The 24,606-nt window shown below is 42.3% G+C and overlaps 3 protein-coding genes across 8 annotated transcripts in view; 2 read left to right on the top strand and 1 right to left on the bottom strand.

Annotated features, from left to right (window-relative positions):
* Positions 1-20,719, top strand: part of LOC125775013 (uncharacterized protein K02A2.6-like) — a 37,484-nt gene extending 16,765 nt beyond the window's left edge. The window contains exon 2 of the mRNA XM_049445392.1: positions 20,631-20,719. Within this exon, the coding sequence (XP_049301349.1) occupies positions 20,631-20,719 (89 nt within the window). The remainder of the gene's footprint in view (positions 1-20,630) is intronic.
* LOC125763414 (CUGBP Elav-like family member 2) overlaps positions 1-24,606 on the top strand; it is a 258,303-nt gene that overhangs the window by 24,909 nt on the left and 208,788 nt on the right. The gene's annotated exons all lie outside the window — the stretch shown is intronic.
* Positions 1-24,606, bottom strand: part of LOC125763505 (stress-activated protein kinase JNK) — a 278,718-nt gene that overhangs the window by 176,877 nt on the left and 77,235 nt on the right. The window lies entirely within an intron of this gene.

Raw genomic sequence — 24,606 nt, 5'->3', positions numbered from 1 at the left:
AGCTCAAGTAGTGGAATGTAATTAAAAATTCAAAATATTTATCTAACAGCAACATCCAACAGCTTCACATCGCAAGGCGAAAAAAAAGGTCACCACGCACGCTGACAACTCTTGGTGTTGTAAAACACCAGGCCAGATCATACAAGTGGGCCTTTCGGTACGCAAGCTACGCTTCCCACGTCCTCTCTCTCTCTCTCGTCCTCCTGAGGGTATTACACCTCACGTGAGTTGTTTCATCAACCACAACAACATCGGAGCTGCTTTAGGTTGTCCGCTTGTCCGTGCAGTGCACGTAAAGGAAGGTTGGATTTTAAATTCCATACCTACAACAACAGCAGCATGTGGTTTGTTTCGGGTTTTTGGCACCCCCAAAATGAAGACGAATGTCTTCATGAGAACGCGGGCACACGTCAAGAAGCTGAAGCCAACGATGAAGGACTACTGTTGGAAAAGGAAGGTATATATGTTTGCTGGTGTGGCAAACGAGATACTGAAACCGGCTCAAGAAGCTGACGGTGAAGAAGCATGATGATTCTGGCGGATAAGAACAACCGCTTCCGGCAAGCGAACGGGACAAACAGGCGTCTTTGGGCCTGGAAGATAAAGTGCGCGAAAGCGCACCAGCACGAACCGCACACTGCAACGTCAGGGTGACAAACACACCGTAAAATGATGTAAATAAATAACAGCTTTTCCTGTTGATTCATTTGCGTGTTGGAGCACGGTTTAAAGCGAGCTTCAAAGCGGTTACCGACGGTAAGAGTTTGCAAGGATTCAAGCTCACAACTTCGGTGACGTTACTGCGAGCAATAGCAATATAAGGAATATAAATTGTTTTAAAAATTTGATTCAAAATGAGGCCTAGATCTATCAGCTTGTGATAGGGGAAGTCGTCGAAGTCTCTCTTGTGATACACACTCGAGTGGAAAATCTTTCAAGTAGTCGCAACATCCGACACGGACTCATTCCTGTCACTCGCTTTAATTCCCAATTTATCAATCTTTTCCTCAAAATTTTAAAACTTCTTCCAAAGTCCAATGAGACAAAAATTGGTGTACGGTTGTATGGTTCGATTAAGCCTAGCTGGGCGCCTCCATCAAGCCCCACGCCAGTCAATGATAGGGTGGAAAATAAAGGAAACCTTCCGATTGTTTGAGCATAGACCACATTGATCGGTTCTGCTTCGTATCCAAATGATAGAGGAAATTTTATTCGAACCAAAAAACTTTCCTTCTCATCTGTAGGGTTCTGGGGAAATATTTATAGACCAATTCACTGCCTTCCGGCCGTCCTGCCAGCTGCTACCGTTTTCTGCTTGAACGATTAAATTCTTGGATCTTGTTTTAACATTTGCAAAAGTAGAAAAACCCAACTAACCAACAAACTTTCGTTCACCCAACGAGGTGGATAAATGTGTTTGCTCTGAAGTGGATTGTTTAGAATGGTGAAAATCTTTAAAACAAGCTGCTTGTCGTTAAAAGTTCCTTTTTGGTGGGGTGTATTTTTTATTACACCAAGCACCATGTTAGAAGATGATAAAAAGCAAACAAAAAAAAACGTTCCCCTATTTAGGGAAGGTTCCATTTCCCGGAAGTGGTTTAACACTTTCACGCCCTGCTTTAATGTTTTGAGTAATTGTTTTGCTAAAAGCGATGCACAAAAGGTGTGTTTTTGACCCGCCGTGGAAAAAAGAAAACGGTCGAATGCCAAGAGTGCAAAACGTTAATGATGGTTGAGACAATAATTGTAAGAAGTTTAGAGCGTCAAAGGGACGCAAACACAATCTGTTGCGAATTTGGAAGTAAGTTCGTAACCGCGAAACGAAGAAGGAGGAAGTAATTTTATAAAAGTGCAACAACATTTCACTCCATTCAGAAGCTGTGTTGTGTTGTGTTAAATCTAAGAAACAATGCTTTTCGAGAAGCAAAAACACTTGCCGCAGTGACATCCAGTGACTCACCCTTTTGTGTGAGGTTTCGTGCAGACTTTGGAGAAAAGCTTTTTTTTTTGGGCCGAAAAATGAAAATTGTACATGCATCTGTATGCACCGTCACACCTGTTTCTGGAGTCAGGTGTTGCTGCGTGTTTGAGGCAAAGTGAGAGAGGGGAAAAATTGTTCCGAGTAGCCAAAAGAAAGCTAAACGGAAAATCTGTTCCTTCGGTGTAGTTTTTCCTTTCCCATACCGGTTGCGGATCGTTTAGGTTTTCCCCTCGCAAACAAAAAAAAACCCCTCCTCGGACTAAAATTACGTAGTACTGGTTCGTGTGCAGCCAGAGTTTTGTCGCTTTTGTTCGAAAACGCCATACTGCGGCCGTAAAAACCACCAACCACAAAAGAGCGATAAATTTCTGGCCCTCCTCCTTGGAGAATACAACGAGAGAAGAAACAAAAAAAAGTACACAACTTTACCGTGAAAGTGTTGGCCCTAGCTTAGCTACCGAGATCCTGCCTTATTACCAAAACCTAACGCTGGTTCCAATGTTTTTAGACTTCATTGTACCAGGTCGTCCGAGGTTTCGAACTAACAAAAAAAAAAGACGCAAGAACTGGCTAAGATTACAGCACGGAAAGTAGCTCGAAGGTGGCCATATCTGCAATCCCACCGGAGGGAAACCTCGGGCAAAAGTGAACCTGCAGTAACTGGTGGTAACCGGCACAGGGTACAGGAAGTTCGAGATTCGTCGCAACTCCAAAAAGAAACTACCGAAATCACCTGCTGTGGGTGGAAAACTCTAATGCCAAAAAGACGATTGTTGTCGTCGGTGGCAACTCGTAACGAGTGTTTTTTTTTGGTGCCGTGTTGCATACATGTGCATCAAGAGAGAAACTGCTCGAGACAAATAAATACCTGTTTTCCACGTATCCAAAAGGTGGGTGGGGGGAAAGCTTATTACCCCTTTTCGGTACGGTGACATTTTCCTTTCTTCACCGCGCAAGGGTGAAAGTTGAATACGCCCGCCATTGTACTCCACCGGGAAGTGAAACGGGAAACTGGTCTGCAGGCGGCATTAGGCACACCGAAAGATACGCTACTCGCCCCGTTGGATAGCGGGAACATCGTCGTCGTCGTCGTGCAGGAAGCATCCCAAAAGGATATTCCATTTTGTACCATCCTGTCCGACCATCCTGTGTGTCCTCTGTGTGGCCCGTGAATGGATGTTGCTTTCCCGATGTTTTCCTCCCCAAAAAGCCCGAGCATCGTTACCATTTTAGATGATTTCCTTTGCATTTTTGCTACACCATGCGGTGGAACAATACAGCTCAAGGGAACTGGAGAAAGAAAAAAACAATAAACCCACGGAAAAGTCCGCTTCTTTTCAAACACTTTCTTCCGGAGCTTGGAGGTTTCATATTTGGAGTTTACCGCTCTATTCCACCGATCGACCGTGGGTGGTTGCAAATGCTCCGTGTGACGTTATTATGTTTTGTTTTCCGTGACATCCAAAGTTGCGAGTTTCGCTTCCTGCGTAACACAATGCACAAAAGGTGCACAACCGCACCATTGCCATTGTGGTTTACATAATGGACACTGGCCTTTGCCTTTGCTGGCCAAACCAGACCGGGTGGAAAATTCTTCTGCATGCACAAAGGTCCACTTTCTCGGCAGAATGATTATGACGGGGAAAGGACCAAAAACGCTCGCACACACACATAGAAAAAAAACGCACATACTCATAAAACACAACTCAACACTTCAACATGCAAAATGCAACACTATGCAAAGAAGGAGACAAACTAAGGGAAAAAGAAAAGCTTCACCGGAAACTTTTCGATCGGTTGAATGAAAAAGCTCGAGCCAACATTCATGCTGCGCGACCAACATAACCGAACCGAGGGATGGTTCAATGCTTCAACGAATCCTCCAGTACGGAAAGGTCGAACCGGTGGATGGGCAAGAAGAAAAACGGCGGTAACCGGAATTCATTTAAATATGATGTATTCACTGTAGGTGACAGTGTTGGGTGGTTAATAATTTAAAATTCTACCGGAAAACTATTTCACTTCCCGGGAATGGAGTTGGTTTCTTGGTACCGGTTAATATTCCTGTGGTTGGACCGTTTTGTTATACAATTATTCGACCCGGTTTTCGGCCGGATAAGCTTGTGAAGTAACCGCGTTGTCGTTGGAAAATTGTAACTGAAGTGATGTAGCACTGCTACGAAACATACGGAAAATTCAACCTTAAATAAACGATTATTCGTGTTGTGTTTGGGTATGAAAATAAAGTTGCATTTTTAATAATTTCATTAAATTTCTTGTGAACAAACTTTTGAAGATTTTTTTTGGATACAAAAAAAACTGTTGAATTTATTTCATGAAATTTTTAATGCATGTGTATTGCACCGCAATTCAAAAATTTTCCTCTCATATTTTACACAATTTTAACATCCTCGTCGATTGAAACCTATCATCAACAACCAGCTCTAGCGCATGAAGAATAGTCAATTTATTCACCCATTTTGCCCATGATTTTCCATTTGTTTTATGCTTTCATCTCACCCACGTGAGAACCCGGCACGGGGGCATGCATCTGGACGGAAGGCGATAGCGCACGACGGATCGCATGTAACTTTCGCAGCGAGCAGGAAGCAATGGGTTGGTTTGAAATTTCAACAGGAAGGAAAATTTATGTACCACATGATAAAAATGTTACACGAGCAAAATGGATGGCAATATTTCGTGTTTGCCGCGTGTGTCCGCTGTCGCTTTTCCTTTGGGGCGGAGGGTTGGATAATCGAATGGTTCGTGCGACGAACTCTGTGTGTGTCTGTATATTTGTTGTTAGCTTTCCTGGCCGTAATCTGACCATTCTTGCTTTAGTTTCACTCACACCGCTTCAAGTACCTGGTGGACAAACTTCCTTAGTGTCCCTTTTTTATATTGTTCACAAGTATGTCGCTTCCTGTTAAGTTGGAGTGTTTTTTTTCTCTGTCTTAACGAGGATTATTGTTACGCGGCGGTGTTTTGGGAGCAGAAAGATCAGTGGAATGTATGTCCCATTGTTGTAGCTTCTTCGCAACAGCAACAGGACATTCGGAGGACATTCCAACCACTTGCTTGCACCCCAGCAAAACCGTTCCTCACATCGGTATCGGGCTGCATAAGTACCCATTTCCTATTCATGTCTCCTTACACAACCTTTTCCACTTGGGGGTGCTATCGCGTTCGCTGGCAATTATCGTAAATTGTCGAGTGTCACGAGAAACAACATAAGAAATATATTCCACCCATGGTTTGAGGATTTATAGAGTGCATCGCTCAGTCTGATCCCAACACGGCGCAAAGGTTGAATGCAGTGGCTTCACGTACTTTCGCACAAAGACCGTGCGATGGAGTGGAGAGACAGCCGGATTAGCGACACTCCGGGCTAGAGAAAAATGTGAAAATGAAATCTCTGTACCATCATCAACAACATCATCATCATCAACAGCAGCATTATCATCAGCTGGTTGTTGTTAGTGCTGAAGCAGATAGGTTAGGCGTACTGCACGTTGCCCGCTTTCTTTCTACTTTGGTGCATTCCCGCACCAAACGGAAATAAATAAGCAAAACAACAATAAAAATTGCCAAGCTCATTGCAATGCTCGATGCGGTCGATGTACGGATGTCAGGAAGTGAGTGCATTGCATTGGATCGAAAACGAGTGGCGAATACATTCACACAACACACCGAACACAGCAGAGAACAAGCTTCAAAAGGGAAAAGCTGCAATGAAAGGACAACAGCAAATGGACACGGGACTTTGGGGTTTTGTGCTTCGGGATGTTCTTACTAGACTGGTGAACCTGCAAAACCCGTTGTACCGACAAGAAAGCGCGCCGATGTACTGCTTTGAAATCGAATAACGAAAAACCCCTAGAAGAATGTTCTTGCCTTCACCATCAATAAGAGCATCGCTGTACCGACTGGGTACATTGGAATCGTAAATGCTTCCGGATAAAATTGTGTTAATCCGCTACGCTGTACTGAGATGCAACAAGCAAATAAAAATGCTTTTTTTACTCACAAATCGGGACGGAACGGTTGTATCCAGCGAAATGCGTACGATTGATGGAGGCGCCCAGTAGTTGGTAGAAATGACTAAAAAAACTCAACTATCGGTTAGGGATTGTTAAGCATAGAATTGATGAATTGATATGAAGGATCGTTACAAACGAGAGCAAAACAAAAAAGAAACATAAAAGAATACAGAAATAAAGCACCTTTTGTACAATAAACCCAACATTCCAAGTGCATGGAAGCAGCTTTAAAACGGAAAGACTTGAATTGCAGTTTTCCTCATCCCAGCTGGCGGAAAACAATACCCAAGTGAAGGGGGCATTTGCAGGCTATTTCAGTCGCCTGCTAGTGCTTTTATTTTATGCCTCTTTGCTGATGGTTGCGCTTCTTTGGTGCTGCTACTTGTTGTACAACGCCGTGGCAAACATCGTAGACGACGAACCTTTGGCTTAACTACAAGGCAACGTCTGCCCGTGCGGCCCATGATTTACGAGCATCTCAAGAAGCTCGTCTGGATTGTTTCTTGCGTTTTATTTCTACGGCTCCACCCGGGTACCCATTTACGGAAGCTATCGTCGTCAAGGGCGCTTAGGTTAGGAGCGCTTCCGTGCAACAACAACTAATGCTGTATTCGTTGTATTCGTGCCGCAGCGCTAAGATCAGCGAGTGGTTTCTGCCTTTTTTTATGTGCACATTTGACGGATTCTTCACTCCCGTGCCCGTGGCCCGGAGCATGGTAGTAGACGAAGCGTTCGCAGGAAAGAGAAAAAAACACAAGTCTCTAGAGCGGCCGCTTCGTCAGAAAGGGACCCTTATTGGGTGCATAAAAGAATTCATTATGCTTCCGTCTTTCATCGAACCATACCGAGGTGGGTCTAACAAGTTCATCGTAAAAAAAGAAAATACAAAACAAAAGCTCATCACTGATCCTTCTGCTTGCCCGTGTTCACTCATTTCCGGTGATTTGTCGTAACATTGCGGGCGACGGTGGTGGTGGTAGCGGTTTGCTCGTGGTTCGCTATCGCTTGAACCCGCCGTATTGTAGGTTAATTGAAAAACTATCACAATCCAAACATACCAACGCGAACGAGGTGGGTTAATTTTTGCTTCATCGCCGAATAAAACCGGCGACGTGGTTACGCGATTGAGCACTCGACCGCTCCATCAGGTGTATTAACGTGGATGAAAATATACACCCTATTTAAAAAAGGAATAAACCCACACACAATGAAATGCATCAGTGAGTGGGGAAAAATGGGAGTGGTGAGTTCATTACGTGCACAACCCGTGAGCATTCTTTCTGGGATGTTCCGGTTGGGCACATGGTGGTGCAAGGTGCTGGATTTAAAATAATTATAATTTCCTCGCATTTGCAGCTGCGAGCAAATTCGTTCCGATGCCGGAATTTATTCGGGAATTCGAACTTAATCAATTGAAATAGTGGCCTCACAATGTGTACTTTCGTTGTAATAAAACGTAAAGCATTCAATAAATTGTTTTTCGAATGAATTCTTTCGTGGGAAAAGTAAGAAATTTCATTTAAATGGAATTGATCTGGATGATGGTACTTGCAGGGAATCTATCAAACGTTCCTATAACATTAAGTAGTTTAAAAACTAAATGAGAGGAAATCGTTAAAGGTTTCAGTTTTCTCCACACGGAACAAACGGATCAGAACGTGGCAGCAAATCTGCAACCCAAAAGTTCCGATCATCCCAATGCCACGTACAATCCAGCGCTATGGGTCCTTCTGCTTGATGGTGGGATTATTTTTTTTTTCGAGTAGGTTGAAATTAACTTCCAATTGGATAATTCCAATTTGTTGCCGCTCCCGCAGGCCAGCATAATGGAAAGCCCATTTATTTTCCAATTATTACCACCATTTATCATCATATCGGGTCTTCGGCGGTGCTGCTGTTGCACTGGTAAACCGAAGTACCTTTGCGCAAACCCCGGACAGGGGTTTATCAGGAACGCATCAGTTCCGAACCAGGGAAGGAAAGGAAAATGGCGCAGAGAGCACGAGCCGATTTTCTCGTTATCCTGGTCGATGCACCAGCAGTGGACGCATTCGTTTAAGCGGGCCCGATGTGTAACGAACATCGCGCAAAAAAGAGCGAGAAGAGAGAACACAATCGATGGGTAAACAGCAACAACACATCCTTTAGCGGCTTCTCATCGGGTGCACTTCTGTTTCTGTGGCTTTGTCATCCACGTCAATCGGATCCAATGTAGTTTTTTTTTGGCCATTCTTTTTGTTTTACTTTATTTGCTTTCTGCATCCTGATGATCATGGCTCTATAGAGTGGAGTTTAAAAAAATGAAGCAACTCAAATCGATCCTCTCCGGATGCGATCAGAAGGAGGCGAATGAGGTAATCGATGATGGCCATGCAGTTGGGTGCTTTATTGTCCCCAACTGAACTCATTGCATATGCAACCAGGGTGCATTCGTAACAGGTTTATAAGCTTAAATTGTGTCCCATTTTGGGGTGTATTTAAGTGTGCGTGTTTCCCCATGTAAAACGCTAGATGAGAGAATCATAAATAGAGGATTTAGTGCACTTTCGCATGGCATCCTAAAAGCGACAGTAAATGTGCGACCAGTGACACAGATAAAATAACGCACCGTACACCAAGCTGCCTTCCCAAGCTTGCCTGATTACGGGGGGGACCGTGATTAAAATGGCTTTCAGTAAATGGTGCTCTTACACGACTCATGCAGAAGGTCGTGTTGTAAAGAGCTACAAAAGAAAGGAAGGGGTGAAAAAATAAATAGAACAAAATAACCTTCGCTCGCGTCGAAGCAAAGTGTCGGAAAAGTGCGATGGAAAAAGTTGATAATTGCTTTTAATGAGTGAGTTCAGAAATAAAAGACACTGTCCGGTACACTGGTTGGTAGGAGGCTGTCGGTGGATGGATGTTTGCTGGTGGTGGCCATCCACCGCCATCATGAGATGATGTAGGTCGATCGGAAAAAGGATTTTGTACGAGTGCTCGTATGTAATATCCGGTCGGTTCGGCTTGATTGTTGGGCGGGATGGCGATGGAACCGTGGATATTTTTATGTTTTCAGTGCCGCAAAGCAGAAAGATTAATCACCTCCAAGCAGATGATAAGCACCATCGTGTAGGGTGGCAAGTCAGATAGGAAACCTGGGTGGGCCGGGTAATGGACGGGATGAAGGTTTTTTGCCCGTGTATGTGTCGAGAGGATCGTGCATATGTTACATAAGCTGACAGACGACAGACGACGGACAAGGTTCCTGTCACACACTCCAACAGCGAAGCAGATTTAGCAGAGTTTAAGGTCATGGGTGTATTTTGTTCGAGATTGCTTCGAGATAAAGGCATGTTAAAGCGATTAAAGTGGGCTTAATTTTAGTAAAATAAAAAAGGAATGTACTAATAACAAACTATTTATTTGTTAAAAATAAGTTATAAGCCTATTGATGCAGTGCAGCTTGCATAACTTTAGGCGTTTTTTTTTTGTTAAATGTTTACCTACTAAGAAGAATAATTGAACTCGCACAAGCCTAGAAATTTGCACTTGTTATCTCAGATTCAACACCAGATGCAGCACCAGATGAAACCATTAAGTTAAATCAAATCCAAACAAAAACACCCTCGAGATATCTGCAGCCACAATCATGCATCTGACGTGTCTGCTTTTCAAACAAGCCAGCAGTAGAAAGATGCACTCTGCACCGTCCTTGTGGAAAGCACCATCAGAAGTGTCTTCAATCCAGTGTTCAGCTTTGTTCTGTTGTGCTAACACAAGGTGCTGCTTGAATTAAAACCAACTGAGGATATTCTTTTTTTTTTTGGTAAGCAACTCTTCTTAACACGAGCGATGGCTCACGTACTCAACGAACAAACAGCGTGAATTTAAATCTCAAATATGAGGCGGTATGATTTTTACTGTATAATTTATCTTTTATACACTTCTCACGATTCATATATTTGTTTTGTTGAGTGAAGGAAAGAAATTTCTCGATGTAAGAATGAAGCGGATGCAGACGACAATAAAGATACGCTATCATTTTCATGAGCGAACTTTGCACTGTTGTCCTAGGCACCATATGGGTGACATTCCAATGCATTTGTTCTCACATTGTCCTTCGTGTACAGGATGAACCATTGTAAGACTTTATGCAAACAAAGAAAGTAGAGAAAAGAAAAGAAAGCTCTCGGTATCACATCTCAGAAACCGCACACCATCGCCGACTGATGACAATGTGTCAGCCATGGTGGAATCTTTCTCTTGTAAGCAATAGCACCACACCGGTGGACGCATTTCCCGCGCAAATAAAATGGCTGGTGTGAGGAGACGGAAGAAAAAACCGGACAGGGAGAAGCAAACGAGAAAGATTTATGATTTCCAAAGCAAGCTAGAGGTGCCACAACTACCGCAACCGGGCAAGTCACAGGTGACCTCTTCCCGTGCACGTTTTCCCGTGTTCCTTGGTAGTTTGGTGACATCCGTGATCTTCGTACAATTTTCGCTTAAAGCGAGCTCACGTGCATCCCCGGTGGTAACCATATGATGGACGACGGCATGTTGCATGTGTTGCACCGATTGCGATCACAACACCGATGCGACGTCTCCGGAGTGACAGTGAGAAATTATGAAGCATGTTTGGAGTCCTCCGACCCGTTCGTCGGGTGAGTCGGTTGGCGCGAATGTGCAACAATGTGTCGTTGCAGGCGAACCGTAGCCTGGGTTGGATTGCACATGAAGATACGCACCGTGGACGTGGCTTCTAGTGTAGCCAGTGTGTAATGATTGCACCCGTCCACCCTTTTTACACGCAGAGGACGGAAACGGGGGAAAGAAATTAAGTTTTGGTTGTGGTGAAAATTAGGTGATAGTTGGTGCAGCACCGAACCGACGGTCCAGCTGGTGAGACAAATTGCGTACGCGTGATAGATTTGAAATGCAAGACCTTTGGCGCGACCGACATTCATTAGACGCCAACGTTTGTCAACATTTTCCGTGCGAAGGGTAGGAGAGGTAGGGTGTTGAGCGGAAATGCCCCTTATAATTTTAGGTCAATAAAAATGAGTTTTTCAAAACGAGAAGGATATTACTCTTAAACGGAAAGAAGTTTCTTTTTGTAAAAAAAAATGAATAAACGAACATGTCAACCCCACATTAAAGGTGTTATCTAATAGAAACTTTAGCTCAAGAATTTTCTCAATTTTACCCAGTTTTTTGTCTATGTATGTGTGTGGAATGCAGCAAACTTCTTCATTACGTTTGAAATGATTTGCAAGCAGCAGTGCCGTTGAAGGTTTTCGGCGTTTATTTTCCCCGTATGTTTGCACCCAGATAGCGCTACTCGCCGCTCAAAGGAATTTTGTGTGAATTATGTTGATCCAGTGCCACGAGCCCATGCAATTCTTTGAAAAGGTTGGTAACACACACACACACACCTAAAAAAATCTCTCTCTCTCTATCTCTCTCTTTGAGTTGGTAGAACCTTCCAGGGTAAATACACATTCGTCACTAGGCGTAGCGACCTTGATAAGGGGAGAAACAGCGAAAGAGGCTGAGACTGGTATGTGAGGCGAATTTTTCGGCGGCCTCTATGTGACGACTGTGTCGCGTACGGTGGCAAATCGTAAAGAATATTAATAAATATTTGTTTGCACCGAACAAATGCCTACGTTCTTGCGATGCGTTGTATTTATGGGAATGAATGTGTGTGAGTTCGGGCCACTCCAATGCTCTCGCGCGACGTACGATTGCGGGTGTGGAAGTTTGGAAAATTAATTGAAAATTCTTGCCACCCCCTACATTCTACTGCTACAAACCTGTCACAGCAGGGTACGGTGGGAATGAAAGGGAAATGGTGGAAATCTAAACGGTGCCGGGAGATAGATGTTGATGATGATCCTCTTGATTAAAGTCCTGAGCGAGTGTTTCGGTTGGGTTTTTGGTTGGTTGTTTGCAACTTCAACCCACATCCAACTCAGCACCACCGCCCGGTGATGTGTATTTGAATATGTTGCAAACATAGGGAAAAAATAAGAAGAGGGAAAAAAACGACATGAGGAAAAAAGGGGTCATAGAAGGTTAGAAGCGTTATGATATGGTGATGGAAGCAGTTCCAGTGCTGCTCGCAAGCTGGAGGCAAGCAGTGTGATGATTGCAGAGCTCTTTTTGCTCTTGTGTTATTTTCGTTTTGTTTGTCTACAGACCGAACTTTATCCTTGTGTACTGTAGATAGCATAAAAAAAAACAAGGGACACCCCTATCCCAGATGAAGTTTTACCACCTCGAAGTCCGGAAGTCAAACGGCATTTTTTACGTGCCTCCGAGTTTATTTGTTAATGTGTGTGTTTCGAGGATAATTCTCCCCCAGGGGGGAGGGTACGGTTTTGACAATAAGCTTTCCAACGAAAAGCATAACTTAGTGTAGCATGCTTAATTAGAGACAATTGTTTTTCTTCACTCGTGTACATATCTCTTTGAGGCTTTCGATGAGGCCCTTAGGAAAGGGTGCGCACGAAGTGTATCCTGCCATTAATCGTGCCTCGTTAACGGGAAGGGTGTTTTTGGAGAACTTGTCGGTGTTCAAAACTAAAAAGACTTTTTTTTCTTGCTCTTTCTACTATGAGTGTTTGGGTATTTGATTATGCAAGCATGCTTCTTGAGGCTGCCGCTACTTGGAAGGCAAAACAATCCCCACAGCACACTCCATCAGTGGAGTTTTCGCTTTAAGGGCCACCGGAAAGGACATCTCTTCTTAAAGCACTTCACCCGCGTCGGACCGAGTCTCTTTGTCGTCTCACACTGTGCAATGTATGTTTAGGATCGCTATTAGAATTGAAAAGCGATTTCCCCGAGGGCAACGCCGTGCCGTGCAATCACTGGACGAGACGTTCCATCATCAGCAGCACTGGCCTGCTGACGGCCTTATTTTAGCCACACCGAACCATGAGTGCGATGAAACAAGTGGTAAACAACAGTTGAGAGGAAGGCAAAACAAAAAACATAACTGAAACGAAACACTTTCCTAATCAGGTGTCCTGAACAATCGTGCGAAGCGGGGTGTGGGTCGAAGGGGATGCGATTTGATTGTTGGAAAAGTTTGCCTCGAGTTGTTAATGCAAATCCGTCCTTTCCGTCGCCCTTCGCCATCGGGCGATGCGTCCGTAAAAAAAAACACTCCCACGCACACACACACACAAGCGCGGGGCACCGCACGTCGGGGAAAATGTCCAGTAGAGTCAATATTTTACTTTCGAATTTGGTGATTTTCAAGTGGCTAGAGTGTGTTCGCTGCGTTTTGCGAGAATCCCCGGGAGGGTGAGGATTTGTTTTTGATAGGATTTTGTTATCAGCGCTAGGAAGGTAGCGGTCACGTTCGGGCACATTGTTTGAGTACTGCTGTTGTGCTCAAGTGGGCACACAGTGGGGTGTGTGATAATCTGCTGTAAGTGTCAAATCCTAGCGAGTTGGGAATTTGTAGGCAAACTATAAGAAATTGAGGAATGTATTTACGGATATTGTTGTCATTGTTGTTTCATTTCAAGCTTCCATAAATACATGACGAGGAATACAATTTTTATTTATAAACCAATTACTCCTTAAAGGGGTGGCCTGGTGGTGCATATGATAAACGGCGCCAGTCCACACGGCTGGACCGGGTTCAAATCCCATTTGGACCGTCCCCCCGTAGCAAGGACTGACTATCCGGCTACGTGGTAAAAATAAGTCTAGTAAGCCAGAAATGGCCGGCGTGACCTGTAAGGTCGTTAAAGCCAAGAAGAAGAAGAAGAAGAAGAAGAAGAAGAAGAATTACTCCTTAAAATTAAATTATTGCCAAACAAGAATGCTATCAACACAGTGACAGTCAATTTGAATCATAAACGAAACATTTTCTTTTATTAAATATGTTTTGCCTTGCGGATTGCATACTGAAAGGCGCTTTGGTTGATGAAATGTTACTTTAATTCACAAAAACTGCTGGAGATTTCGTAGTTGGATCGTTGTAATGTCGTGTACAGATATTCTAGATAATCTGTCGTGTACAGATATTCTAGATAATCATCACTGATTCACGGAGTTCCTTTTAAATTTTCGTCTCTTAAAACATTTTCTTAAAGGTAATTAAAATATAAATTGTTTTCGCGTCCTCCACGTGCACGTAACCTCATCGTGTACGCAGTATATGAATGTGTGCGTGTGGTTTATTGCACAAACGATCTGTCGCTACAAACGATCTATCTTTATCTGTTTCCCATCTCCCATTTCGCTGTGCCCTACATTCTTCCGCCTACCAAACACTGGAAACGCCAAATTCGCTTCTCTGACGGCCGGAAGGAAATGAAGTAAATCCAGTGGTGAGGTGAAATGATAAATAAAGCACTCCGTCACAGCGTCACCACCGTCAGTGGAAGGACCACTACCACACGCAAGTGTATCGCGCAAGGTCCAACGTCGTTACACCGATGGTGGTGATAAATCATCGGTGAAAACCCATGTCCCCTCTTTGCAGCAGCAGCAGCAGCAGGGAAATCGAAATGTATGACGTGGTCTTGGTGTTGATGGTTTTGGTTCCGTGTTTTCATAGTGCGCCAATGGGCGGCTTGGTAAGAAAATTGGAAAAGAAATGTTTGCTTCTTCGTTTAGCAGCTTCTGATGATGATATTCCGGTGATCTGATAGAAGATTTTTTTTTTGGAAGAGACAGACAACCATTACGCAAAACACTCGTGCAAGGTTCAGCACGCTATGTGATGACGAATTTTCTACCGCGATAGTCGGAAAATTTGCTTTCCCGAACAGATGTCACGCGTACCGCGTTGTCTGGCCACCGCGGTACACCGGTCGCATCGTTTTAATCGGGGTGGAAAATTTTAATTAGCTCTCCACAGAATTTTCCACCCATTTTCCATCACGTTTCCATCGTCTGGAACACGTTCAGCACACTACCGGAAAACACAAAAAACAACAACAAACACTTTCTCGCTTTCACTTTTGTTACATCGACTGGCTGTTTTGAGTGGAGGGGGCTATCATCGGGCTTCGATCAGTTGTGATGATTTCCCGACCGTTCCGAAATCATTTCATGCCGTTCAGACAGTTCAATCTGCGGGGTTCATCAACATCATTAATATTTATAGCATTGACAAAATGTAAACATTCGTGCGGATTCCACAGTTTCATCCGTCGCCGAAGCGGCGTTTTGAATCGATTTTTTATACGTTTATTGCTGTTACCGGCCACCGAAACCGTCTCGATACAGATTGATGAGAGAAAAAGCGATTTTATGGAGCGCAGTTTTTTCCGTTTTTTGTGTGTAATGTTTGCAGACTTGAAGACGAAACTCAAGTTGAAAAATGATTTTACCAGCGGTAAGAACGTTTCACTACGACGCAGGTCAATATTTCATCGAGTTCAATTTGATCCAAACGATTGACAGGGCCTCGTTGCCGTTGCCTGTTTCAGGGCATCTCGTTCTATGAAGCGAAAGTTCCCACCAGATTCAACACAATAATTCAAAACAAAACGCTGACAGCCGTCAGCTTAAAGTGTCATGTTTTGCTCATTAAAATGTACCGAAGCACCCGTTCGCGTACTTGCCGGAAGTTGGTTAAATCGTGCAACCAGGCTCCAACTGATGGATTTATATGCTCGCGAAACGCTCATGTTGATTGATTTTGCTACAAAGCGCAACATTCGCCGTTTTTTTTTTCAAGGGTATCATCCACGAACGGTGCCACGTGCTCGAATCGATGCGATGGCGATCAATTATGCAAATCGCGGATGCAAATAAAGATTACTAGCGAAGTGATTTGCTAGACCTTGGTACTTATACGAGTGGCTGGAAAGTGATGGAAGTGTCAGGATCCCATATATAAAAAATACATTAAAGTGTATATTAAACACGGTGGAATGCATGAATGTAAGTCAATTGTTAACAACATAAATAAAAAGAGTTTTTTATTGTTTGCTTATTGAATAGTGTTTTGAATATTTAATTTAAGAAAATATCAACACAAACCATCAATTTTCAATAAAATTTTATGGTAATTGTATCATGAATTATTATAACAAATATTCTTTCATCATTTAGTTCAATCGTTTAGTGTCACGCAGATGAAGTTGAAGTTTAAAAAATCTAAAACAAAAATCCATCCATCCTGCTCAAAGAAGTATTAACTTCATTCGAGTAAGGTTTAAATCAAAAGAGTAAAAAATTGTAAAAGAAAAAAAGGTTTAGAAGCAGTAAGACGAATGCGGGAAAAAGACTAAAAAATGCATCAATATGTTAAAAAAATCTATTTCTATACATTTCAATCAACAATTATTCCTGCCCTGGCTTTGTATAGTATTTCTTTGCACAAATTAACCCGTTTCGTTGATAATAAAAAAATAAACTTCAAAAAGCAATCGTTACTGATAGCACAGGACGTTTCACGAGCATCATAGTGAAATTTAATTAATTTGCCAAAATCGTCAAGCCATGATCTTGTTTTCGTATGCAATTGCATTTCTATTCATCGTGCATTTCCAAACGGAAAGATGCTTAGGTGGCGCGGCAGGAGCTGAAGCTACAAAACAGTAGCCCAACAACAAAAGCTCGCTTGAATGACGGATGAGAAAGATAACAAACGAAAAACACAAAAATCGGAAAAACTATCTGTTCGTACAAATGCGCGTTCCACTGGGTGCGGGAAGGAACGAAAAGAAATCAACATCCATGTGCAACGAGAAATGGAAGTTTATTTGGCTGTTTTATGGCTTCAACGAGCAGTTCGCAATGCAGTTGTGAATCGGTCGTATAGTTTGTGTTTACAATTTTATTTGGCAAAGTTTTTTTTTTTCACCCACCGCCCCTTGTTTTTTTGTCCTTTTCAATCCATCCCCTTCCTGGGGAGGGGTGGATGTTGTCACCATCTGTTTCTGCTGATTGCCTGTCGGGAAGGGGAGGGAATAAGTATTGGGGAAGCGAATTTTAAATGAAACTGACACCCAACTTGTGCCGCAAAGAGACACAGAGAGAGGGAAAAAGAGAAAGACTACGAAGAGCTTGTCCTTTCCCACTACTACAATTCGGTCACACTGAATTCCAGAACCAGTCTCCACAAGGTTTCCCACCAGTCTAGTTTGAGTGGTGTGCTGCTATGCTATGTGCTATGGTTATTTGTGTACTCGCGTGTGCCACATGTCAGCTTCATCAAACTCATGCCAGGCTAGAGGACGGAACTAAGCGATGGAAGAGGTTTATGTTTCTATATGAACGATCTGTTTTCTTTTTTTTGCGTCACTTGTTCTCCACCAACGAAACGATGGAACTTCGAGTCCGAGAGGGAATTTTCCATGTGAAAACACTGGTCACTTCAAACCGCCCTGCGGTCCATCCTTTTAACCCCGTGGCAGGGTGAGTTTTGAGTGCGTCAAAAAATTCGCCCCGTCTGACGCACACACGATTTCGGGACCCATTCCGTCATCTAAATTGGATGATCGGTTTGCGTGTCGTTGTGAGCAGGTATAAAGCACTGTTTATATTTTGCTGGTACCAAGTCAAACCATTCGTTTTTGGTTTCAAAATTAAATCAGCACGGTTCACGGATGCACGCATGTGTTGGAAAAATTTAATATGTAAGTTATCGTGGTTCTTTTTTTTAAAGTATATAAATGTCCTCCATTTTGCTTTTCTCGCTCTCCTGTCCTACTCCTGCTTATAACGGGTTGCAATTAAAAAAATCACACTTTTGCACGAAATTATGTCGACCATTTTTAGGGGTACGGCACCCCTTCGTCCTGTTAAATGGTTACAACCCTACCTAGCACCATAGCTGTTAGTGGACAGCACTGCTGGTGACACAATTTATGTACATTTCCTAACGACATTTTCTCCATGTATCTCAACCCCATCCGTATGCAATATTTTCCACCCAACATTTCACTCCCTCACAGTTCACTTGCCGTTTGGCTTTGGAGATCTCGCGCGAACGAGTTTTGGCAAAAATAAAATCTCATCCGCTAGTGGTCGATTTTATCGGGCTGCCCAATGCCAATGGGCAGAGAAATTCCAATACTAACACGAACGCGGTGTTGATGGTGGAAAGCTGATTTATGATCGATGTAAATGGAAGTAGAATGAAGAAATGTTTGGTTCAGCAGTTTCTTTGATATCACGTTCGACGTCAGATGCAAGATGTTATTTTGTTTGGCAAAATATTTACCACACCTTCGACGGTGCACCACCGAATTTCTGGTTGGTAAAATGAAACGAAACAATTTGTCATTTTAATGGCGTGCTCGTTTGGAGAGGGTAGTTAAATTTTTAATTGCAACGCAACATTTTGTAACTGTTTGTTTTATGTGCTTTACCGCTGATTTGATATTCTGAGTGATATTCTGTCACTTGAAGATCAAATCAAATAAATTACTCACTGAACTTAATAAAATAAATACAAAATTTTTTAAAAAAATCGACTAAATACCTGAAGGTTTACATTTTTTTTTTCAAAGACCTTCAGAATTAAAGATTTAATTTCGTTTTACAAGTCATTAAAAATTTACCAGTGAATAATTAAAAATGTCAAAACGTAAATTCTGACACGATTCTACTGAAACAGCTCATAGTAGACAACCTCCGCTTGGTTCCACCAATAGAAATTGAACCAAGCTTACCTTGCTGAATCGTTATTGTACACTATTTTCAAAATGCAATTTTCTTTGTTCCTTCCTGATGAAAATCGATTGGTTTTTGCTTGTGAAACAATAATTTTTCGGCCCACCATCTCGCCCAGCACACCAATTTCATTCGATCCGACAATGTTCATTTCAATCGTGTCTGTTCCGAGCTGTGAATCCCAAAGCCATCAACATCAACCCAATGCCAATCAACAATCTTCCGCTCGATTTCAGATGAAATACGGAACGCCTAGGTATACACGCTCATCCCGGAGCGCAATGGCGTCGCACCGTACCGTAACGTATCAATCTTCGAGCCCTCAACCCCGAAAACAACCAGATCGGGGATTGTGCGTCGCTCAATTGGATTTGAATTTAATATCAGCTCCACAGCTCGATTTTGCCGGCCTTACCTGCCGTAAAAGCGCAATCACCGAGCGGGTAAGGTAAAGTGATTCATCACATGTGAACTTTCTTCCTGTCCAACCGGGCCTACGTTCGCGCGCCTACGACCTTGATCGAGTAAGACAATGCGGTATGGCAGGAAATCGGCCGATAAAACGCTTAAAACGGATACCATAAAATTAATATTGTCGGCTGGCTTCCGTTTGCTATCGTTTGCGAATCTTTATGAAGATCCGGTTACGGGTTGCGGTTCCGGTTGACGCAAATTTATGTGTGCAAAACCTGACTGGTGGTATGCTGGTGGCGTTGTAAGCACTTTAGACACTTGTCTGCACTTCCGATCGATGATGATCTGTACGGTGTAATCACGGCGCTTCCGGGAAGGGGAAGTATGTACACCCCAAAACACACCCGATAAGGTAAAGAGAGCTAAGAAAGGATTCCACCTTTAACATCCGGTCCCAGTACGGGCGGAGAAGATTTATCAATCGGAAATTGGTTCTTGAACCTCATTTGGGAGCCCCGCCCGTAAAGGGAAAAAAGCCGAACGATAGTTCGGTAAGAAGAACGTCCTCTGGAACCATAAAAGATGTCCTCTTCTGCTAATCCGCAGATCAATTAAGCTTCTACCACAAGCTACCAAGATTACTTGATACTTGGATGTAACCGATGGATGTGCACCTGAGCACACAAAAAAAAAGAATAGTAGCAGAAGATTCTTTGCTCTAATTGAATCAGGTACTAACTTCTTCGTCCACGAGAGTCTAGTGTAAGATAAATCGCGGCAAGATCCAACAAGTGAGTAATTTTCCGAATGCATCAGTTAGCTAATGGGATTACGTTGTGGGACCCCCCCGTTTTGGAAAGACGAAACGAAGGAATGCTCAATTTAATCGTTCGGTAGTGAATTGATGGCTTGTAGTATAAGAAAAAAAAACATGTGCTCTAGAAGAGAATTATCTCCTTGCAAGAATTTTACCAGATCCAAGGTAAAATAAAAAATTGGATTTTTTTTATCCAACACAGCAATCAACATTCTCAGACGGTGCGGAATGTTTGTGGACCTTTTTTTGGGGGTATTTTGTCCGGGAAATATGCTACATGAAATAAGAAATTTAGGGCATTAGTTTTAGTCATTTTAAGCTACAAGTAGGTATTAATATTTGGATGATTGTTTTTGTTTAACTGCAATCAGAACTAGTTTTGAAATGTTGAAGAACTATCAGAGTTTAAAAAAGAGTAAGGTTTTAGACAACTTTTAATTTATACAGCAAGCAATAAAGCCTTTACTGGCAGGTCAGGTCATCCAAAAATACAATGAAATACCCCTTTTTTCCCAAACATACATCCGTTTAAAATGCGAATCATATCCACCTTTAACAAAGGTTCCTGAAAGCATTGAGAGAAAAAGGCAACAGCCAGCACAAAAACACTGAAAGGTAATCAATGCACGGGGTCCCTCATGCATCGCCATTTAAGTTTGTTCGTTTATTTTATGTTTCTTGTTTTTAGTCGCGGAACCCCGTTCAACCCTATTGCTTCAAAATTCGTTGTGTGGCACCTTTGCAGGTATGTCGATGTTCGACGATACCGATCAGGTCGCATCCAACGGTCAAAATGGCGCGACACCACCGCACAGTGGGCAAACGCCTGTATGAAAATCGAAAAACTTACATCGTCATTCATGCAAACTTAATACATGTGTGGAAAGTAGATACTTTAACTAAGATAAAACCAAAATATCTCATTTTCAAATTTGAAACTTTTTGAGAAACAGTACATCAAAATAGTAGGTGGTATGTTTTGTTTCAAAAATATGTTATATTGCAAGCAACATTAAAACCGTTGTATTGAGAAAACCAATTGACCGATTTTAATACCGTTGACTTTTTTGAATAGGTTTTTAAATATACTTTTCATTTGTATTCATTGTTTTGATAATATAATATTTTTCGTTTCAAAAATTACCAAAAACCAAAAGAAGGTCTTGCTGTTCTCAGAAATGATGTATTAGACAATGAAAAAAATTATGTTTGGACTCGAGATGACTCTTGTATCTGACCTATATCATATGAAAGGCCACCATTTTTACTATATATTTTTGATTGATTTGGTTGCGACCATGCGCGACCGTGAAAAATATTTAATTTTTTCTGGAAAGACCGTAATTCGTGATATGATAGCGGCATCGCTCTCTAAACTAAAAGATTTTGATTGAATATTCATTATTATACGTAAAATTGACTAAATATTACTTATTTAGTTACTTTTTAATAACCAATTGGTTTTTTTCAAGTTTAAAACCTAGTACATTTTCGTCATAATTTGTTCCTTGTTTGTTCAATTTGGTGCTCCTTAATTGGAGTCAAACTCCACTAGCTTCTGTCAAACATACTAGTTCCTATTTGTACTCATTATTGAAAACACTATTATTTGAGAAAAATATTGAACAATAATGTAATTACACATTTTTTAGTTATATCAAATATGTTTGAAGAAAATAACCACCATGGCTCATATAATTGATTTTCATCCCGGCATTTGTATGGCCGTTGCCCACTGTGCACCGGTCCGGTAGCGCTCGGAAAAACTAATGTCCGGCACATACTGGCGGCTTGCTAGTGCTAAGAGTGTGGGGTTGGATCAGCGAGCACAGCACAGACCAACGGTATCGCAAATGAACATCGTGACGCCGTTTCATTTTTGGTGGTCTAATCGATTTGGGAGCTTGCGTTTTAGGGATGGCCCTGAACAAAGAACAACCCTTCACAATGGGATGTCGGTACACAGATAGGTTTGGTAGACATAGTCGTAGGCACCGGTAAAGATGATTTCCCTAGATGGAATAGCTTATTGTACGCGGAACTAGGCGGAATATCAGATAAAACATTTTTACTCATTTTCAATGGGAAATTTGTTTAAAGTCTGTAAATACATATATTGAAAATATGTACACATAAAGGACATAAATGTGCATAAACCAAACAGAATACAATTTTGTCCGTAGTTATGTGACTGTTATCATAATTTAATCAACATAAACAAATAGAAATTTCATACAATATTACGTGACGTGCACGTGCACCAACATCAGCTATGCATACGCGATACGCATCCACGAAGAAAGGAAATTGAAACAACATTGTGGTAGATTGGGAGAAAGAGACTATGCCACGATCATGCAACGCGATCGATACATTGGTTCCGATGCTCCGATACAATGATTTCCCGCCGAACAGTTGCGCCCTTTTTTATTTGCGCTTGGTTCTATTTCTACAATCGCACACAGAACAGCGCATCAACCGTGGTGCACCGAAATAGATATTTCAATTATTTGCAACACATCGACAGATGGGTGCATGATCTGTGCGAGAGGGGGGTGATAAAATTCAAAGTTTTGCCGACACGAAACCAATCGAATCGAAACAGCGTCGAGTGACGAATGTGGTCGATCCCGTTTTGTGTATGTCAATGGTTGTCAACGGTCGACAATGTATCCGGGCACTAGCACTAGCACTAGACCTGACGGGAGGAAGTTGCAGGAAGTGCATTCTCCCCAAAACATGTGTGTGTGTCTGCGTATGGAGATGCGTGGTAAATTCAATTAATATTCTACGTGACACGATAACAGCGCGCTCCGAAACAAAACCGAAACACAAATGGTACCCCATGGTTTGAATAATTTCCGCGCAACAAGCTTTTCATAATCGGTGCTATTCTTTCCAAAGGGTGAGATGTAATAATGGACATGAATATCCGTCGTGTTCTTCTCCCGCGTATGGTGTGTCCCGCCTAAACCCCCCTAATAATCCTCACTTTGTGCTGTCGATTGTAATATCCGCTTTGGAACGAACTCCACTTTCGTTACATTTTTTTGCAAATCCACATTGCAAATCTCACCTCCAGCAAAGACAGTCGCAAAAGCATATGGTCGGAATAAATTAATATCAAAACGTGCACGGTTGAGTGACTTCAACAATTGGTTGAAAATTTTAGTGAAAGAATCCTTCCATTTCCCGCCATCCAGCGGAACACTGATTGACATCAATAAAGCCCCCGTCCCCCAACTTGTCCCTCACCGCAAAAACCCACCTGCCCCACAGTATGCTTTGTCAGTTGAAATTTTGAACTCCTCCAGGAATAATTGATGCCACGTTTCGTACAAAACCCCTTTTACTGCTGGACGTTCGATTATTCTAGCGTGGCTGTCAAGAAATTGAAAGTGACAGTTAAAATCCAACCACTATCCTTCGCCACCCGGTTTGGAATGGGACTGCGATCGGTGCAAATCGTAGCCGAGTACGGCGCAAGGACCGATCGTACTGCACAAATATGGACAAGTCAGCACAAATTTCACCACTCGACGTGCCGTCGGTTAGTCGACCGGTTTTTCATTCGTTCCATTCGGGCCTCCCCCACCGGCACCCTGGATGGGAAACTGGTTGCGAAATAATCGGTAATGGTGCTGACGGTTTCTGGCCGGAATGTCAGCGGTACTACGAAGAAAACGTCAAACCATCAAACCATCCGATCGGCCACAAAACCTCCACTGCACAGCACCGGACTGCATAATCAAATCAAGCTGGGCGAATTCAATTAATCTCAATAAAACATTAATACACCCCCATTCTGGGGTTTTTTGGTGAATTCGGTTTTTGGCAGACATTTCGTGGTCCAAGAACCATTCGGAAACCAGCCGTGGTGCAGCATCGACCCGTGCTGGGATGTCAAAAAATCGCAAATTAATTATTAACACAGAACTGCTACTGAGTGGGAAGCATTGGGATGTCAAGTAGCTTCCTGTCAGAGCACGGCATGATACTACTTTGTTGGAGGTTTCCTCTCCATCGGTGGATACCCTGGGCATTTTTTTTTTATTTTGTATCCGTAGCATACGCTTCATTGACTTGAACGTACCAAAGCGAGAATAAAAATCAATTAAATTTGTATCAATGGTGCAATCGGTTTGGATGCGTTCGAAAGTCAATGTACGGAATGTCTGTTACTGAGTGGACTGATGGGAAGGTATCATTTATTTGCTACATATGTGAAACATTTTTTTTTGCTTGATGCCAATGAGTTAAACTGTTTATCGTGTCACTGGATAATAATCGCTGGAGCGTATTTCATTCCACATTTCACACTTTATACACTGTAATGTGTTTCAAATCAGCTGGAAAAATGAAATTAGATACTTATACTAAATTTAATCCGACATATGGTCATTTTAACGAATTTTATTTTGATTGTGATTTATATGGCGCATATTTATAATCATAGCATAATACATAAATTACTGAATACTTGAATAATTTCAGGAAATTATTCACCTACCATATCGTTTTGAATAATTATATCGTAACTGACACGTGTTGGCATGTCCGTACCGCTTATTTACGTGCTATGGTATGCAGATTGCATACCTTCAGGCAATTTTGTTTCCAGAAAAACCTGTATGATATGTAACAGAATGAAAATCCTTGTTCGATTTTTCTGTAAATCCCACCTGTTCCAAGCACTTATCTAAATTGTTACTAGCATTAAC

The sequence above is a fragment of the Anopheles funestus genome, chromosome 2RL (assembly GCF_943734845.2).
Source record: "Anopheles funestus chromosome 2RL, idAnoFuneDA-416_04, whole genome shotgun sequence".
Taxonomy (NCBI): domain Eukaryota; kingdom Metazoa; phylum Arthropoda; class Insecta; order Diptera; family Culicidae; genus Anopheles; species Anopheles funestus.
The sequence above is the reverse complement of the archived record's forward strand: the minus strand, read 5'-3'. Positions and strand labels throughout refer to the sequence as shown.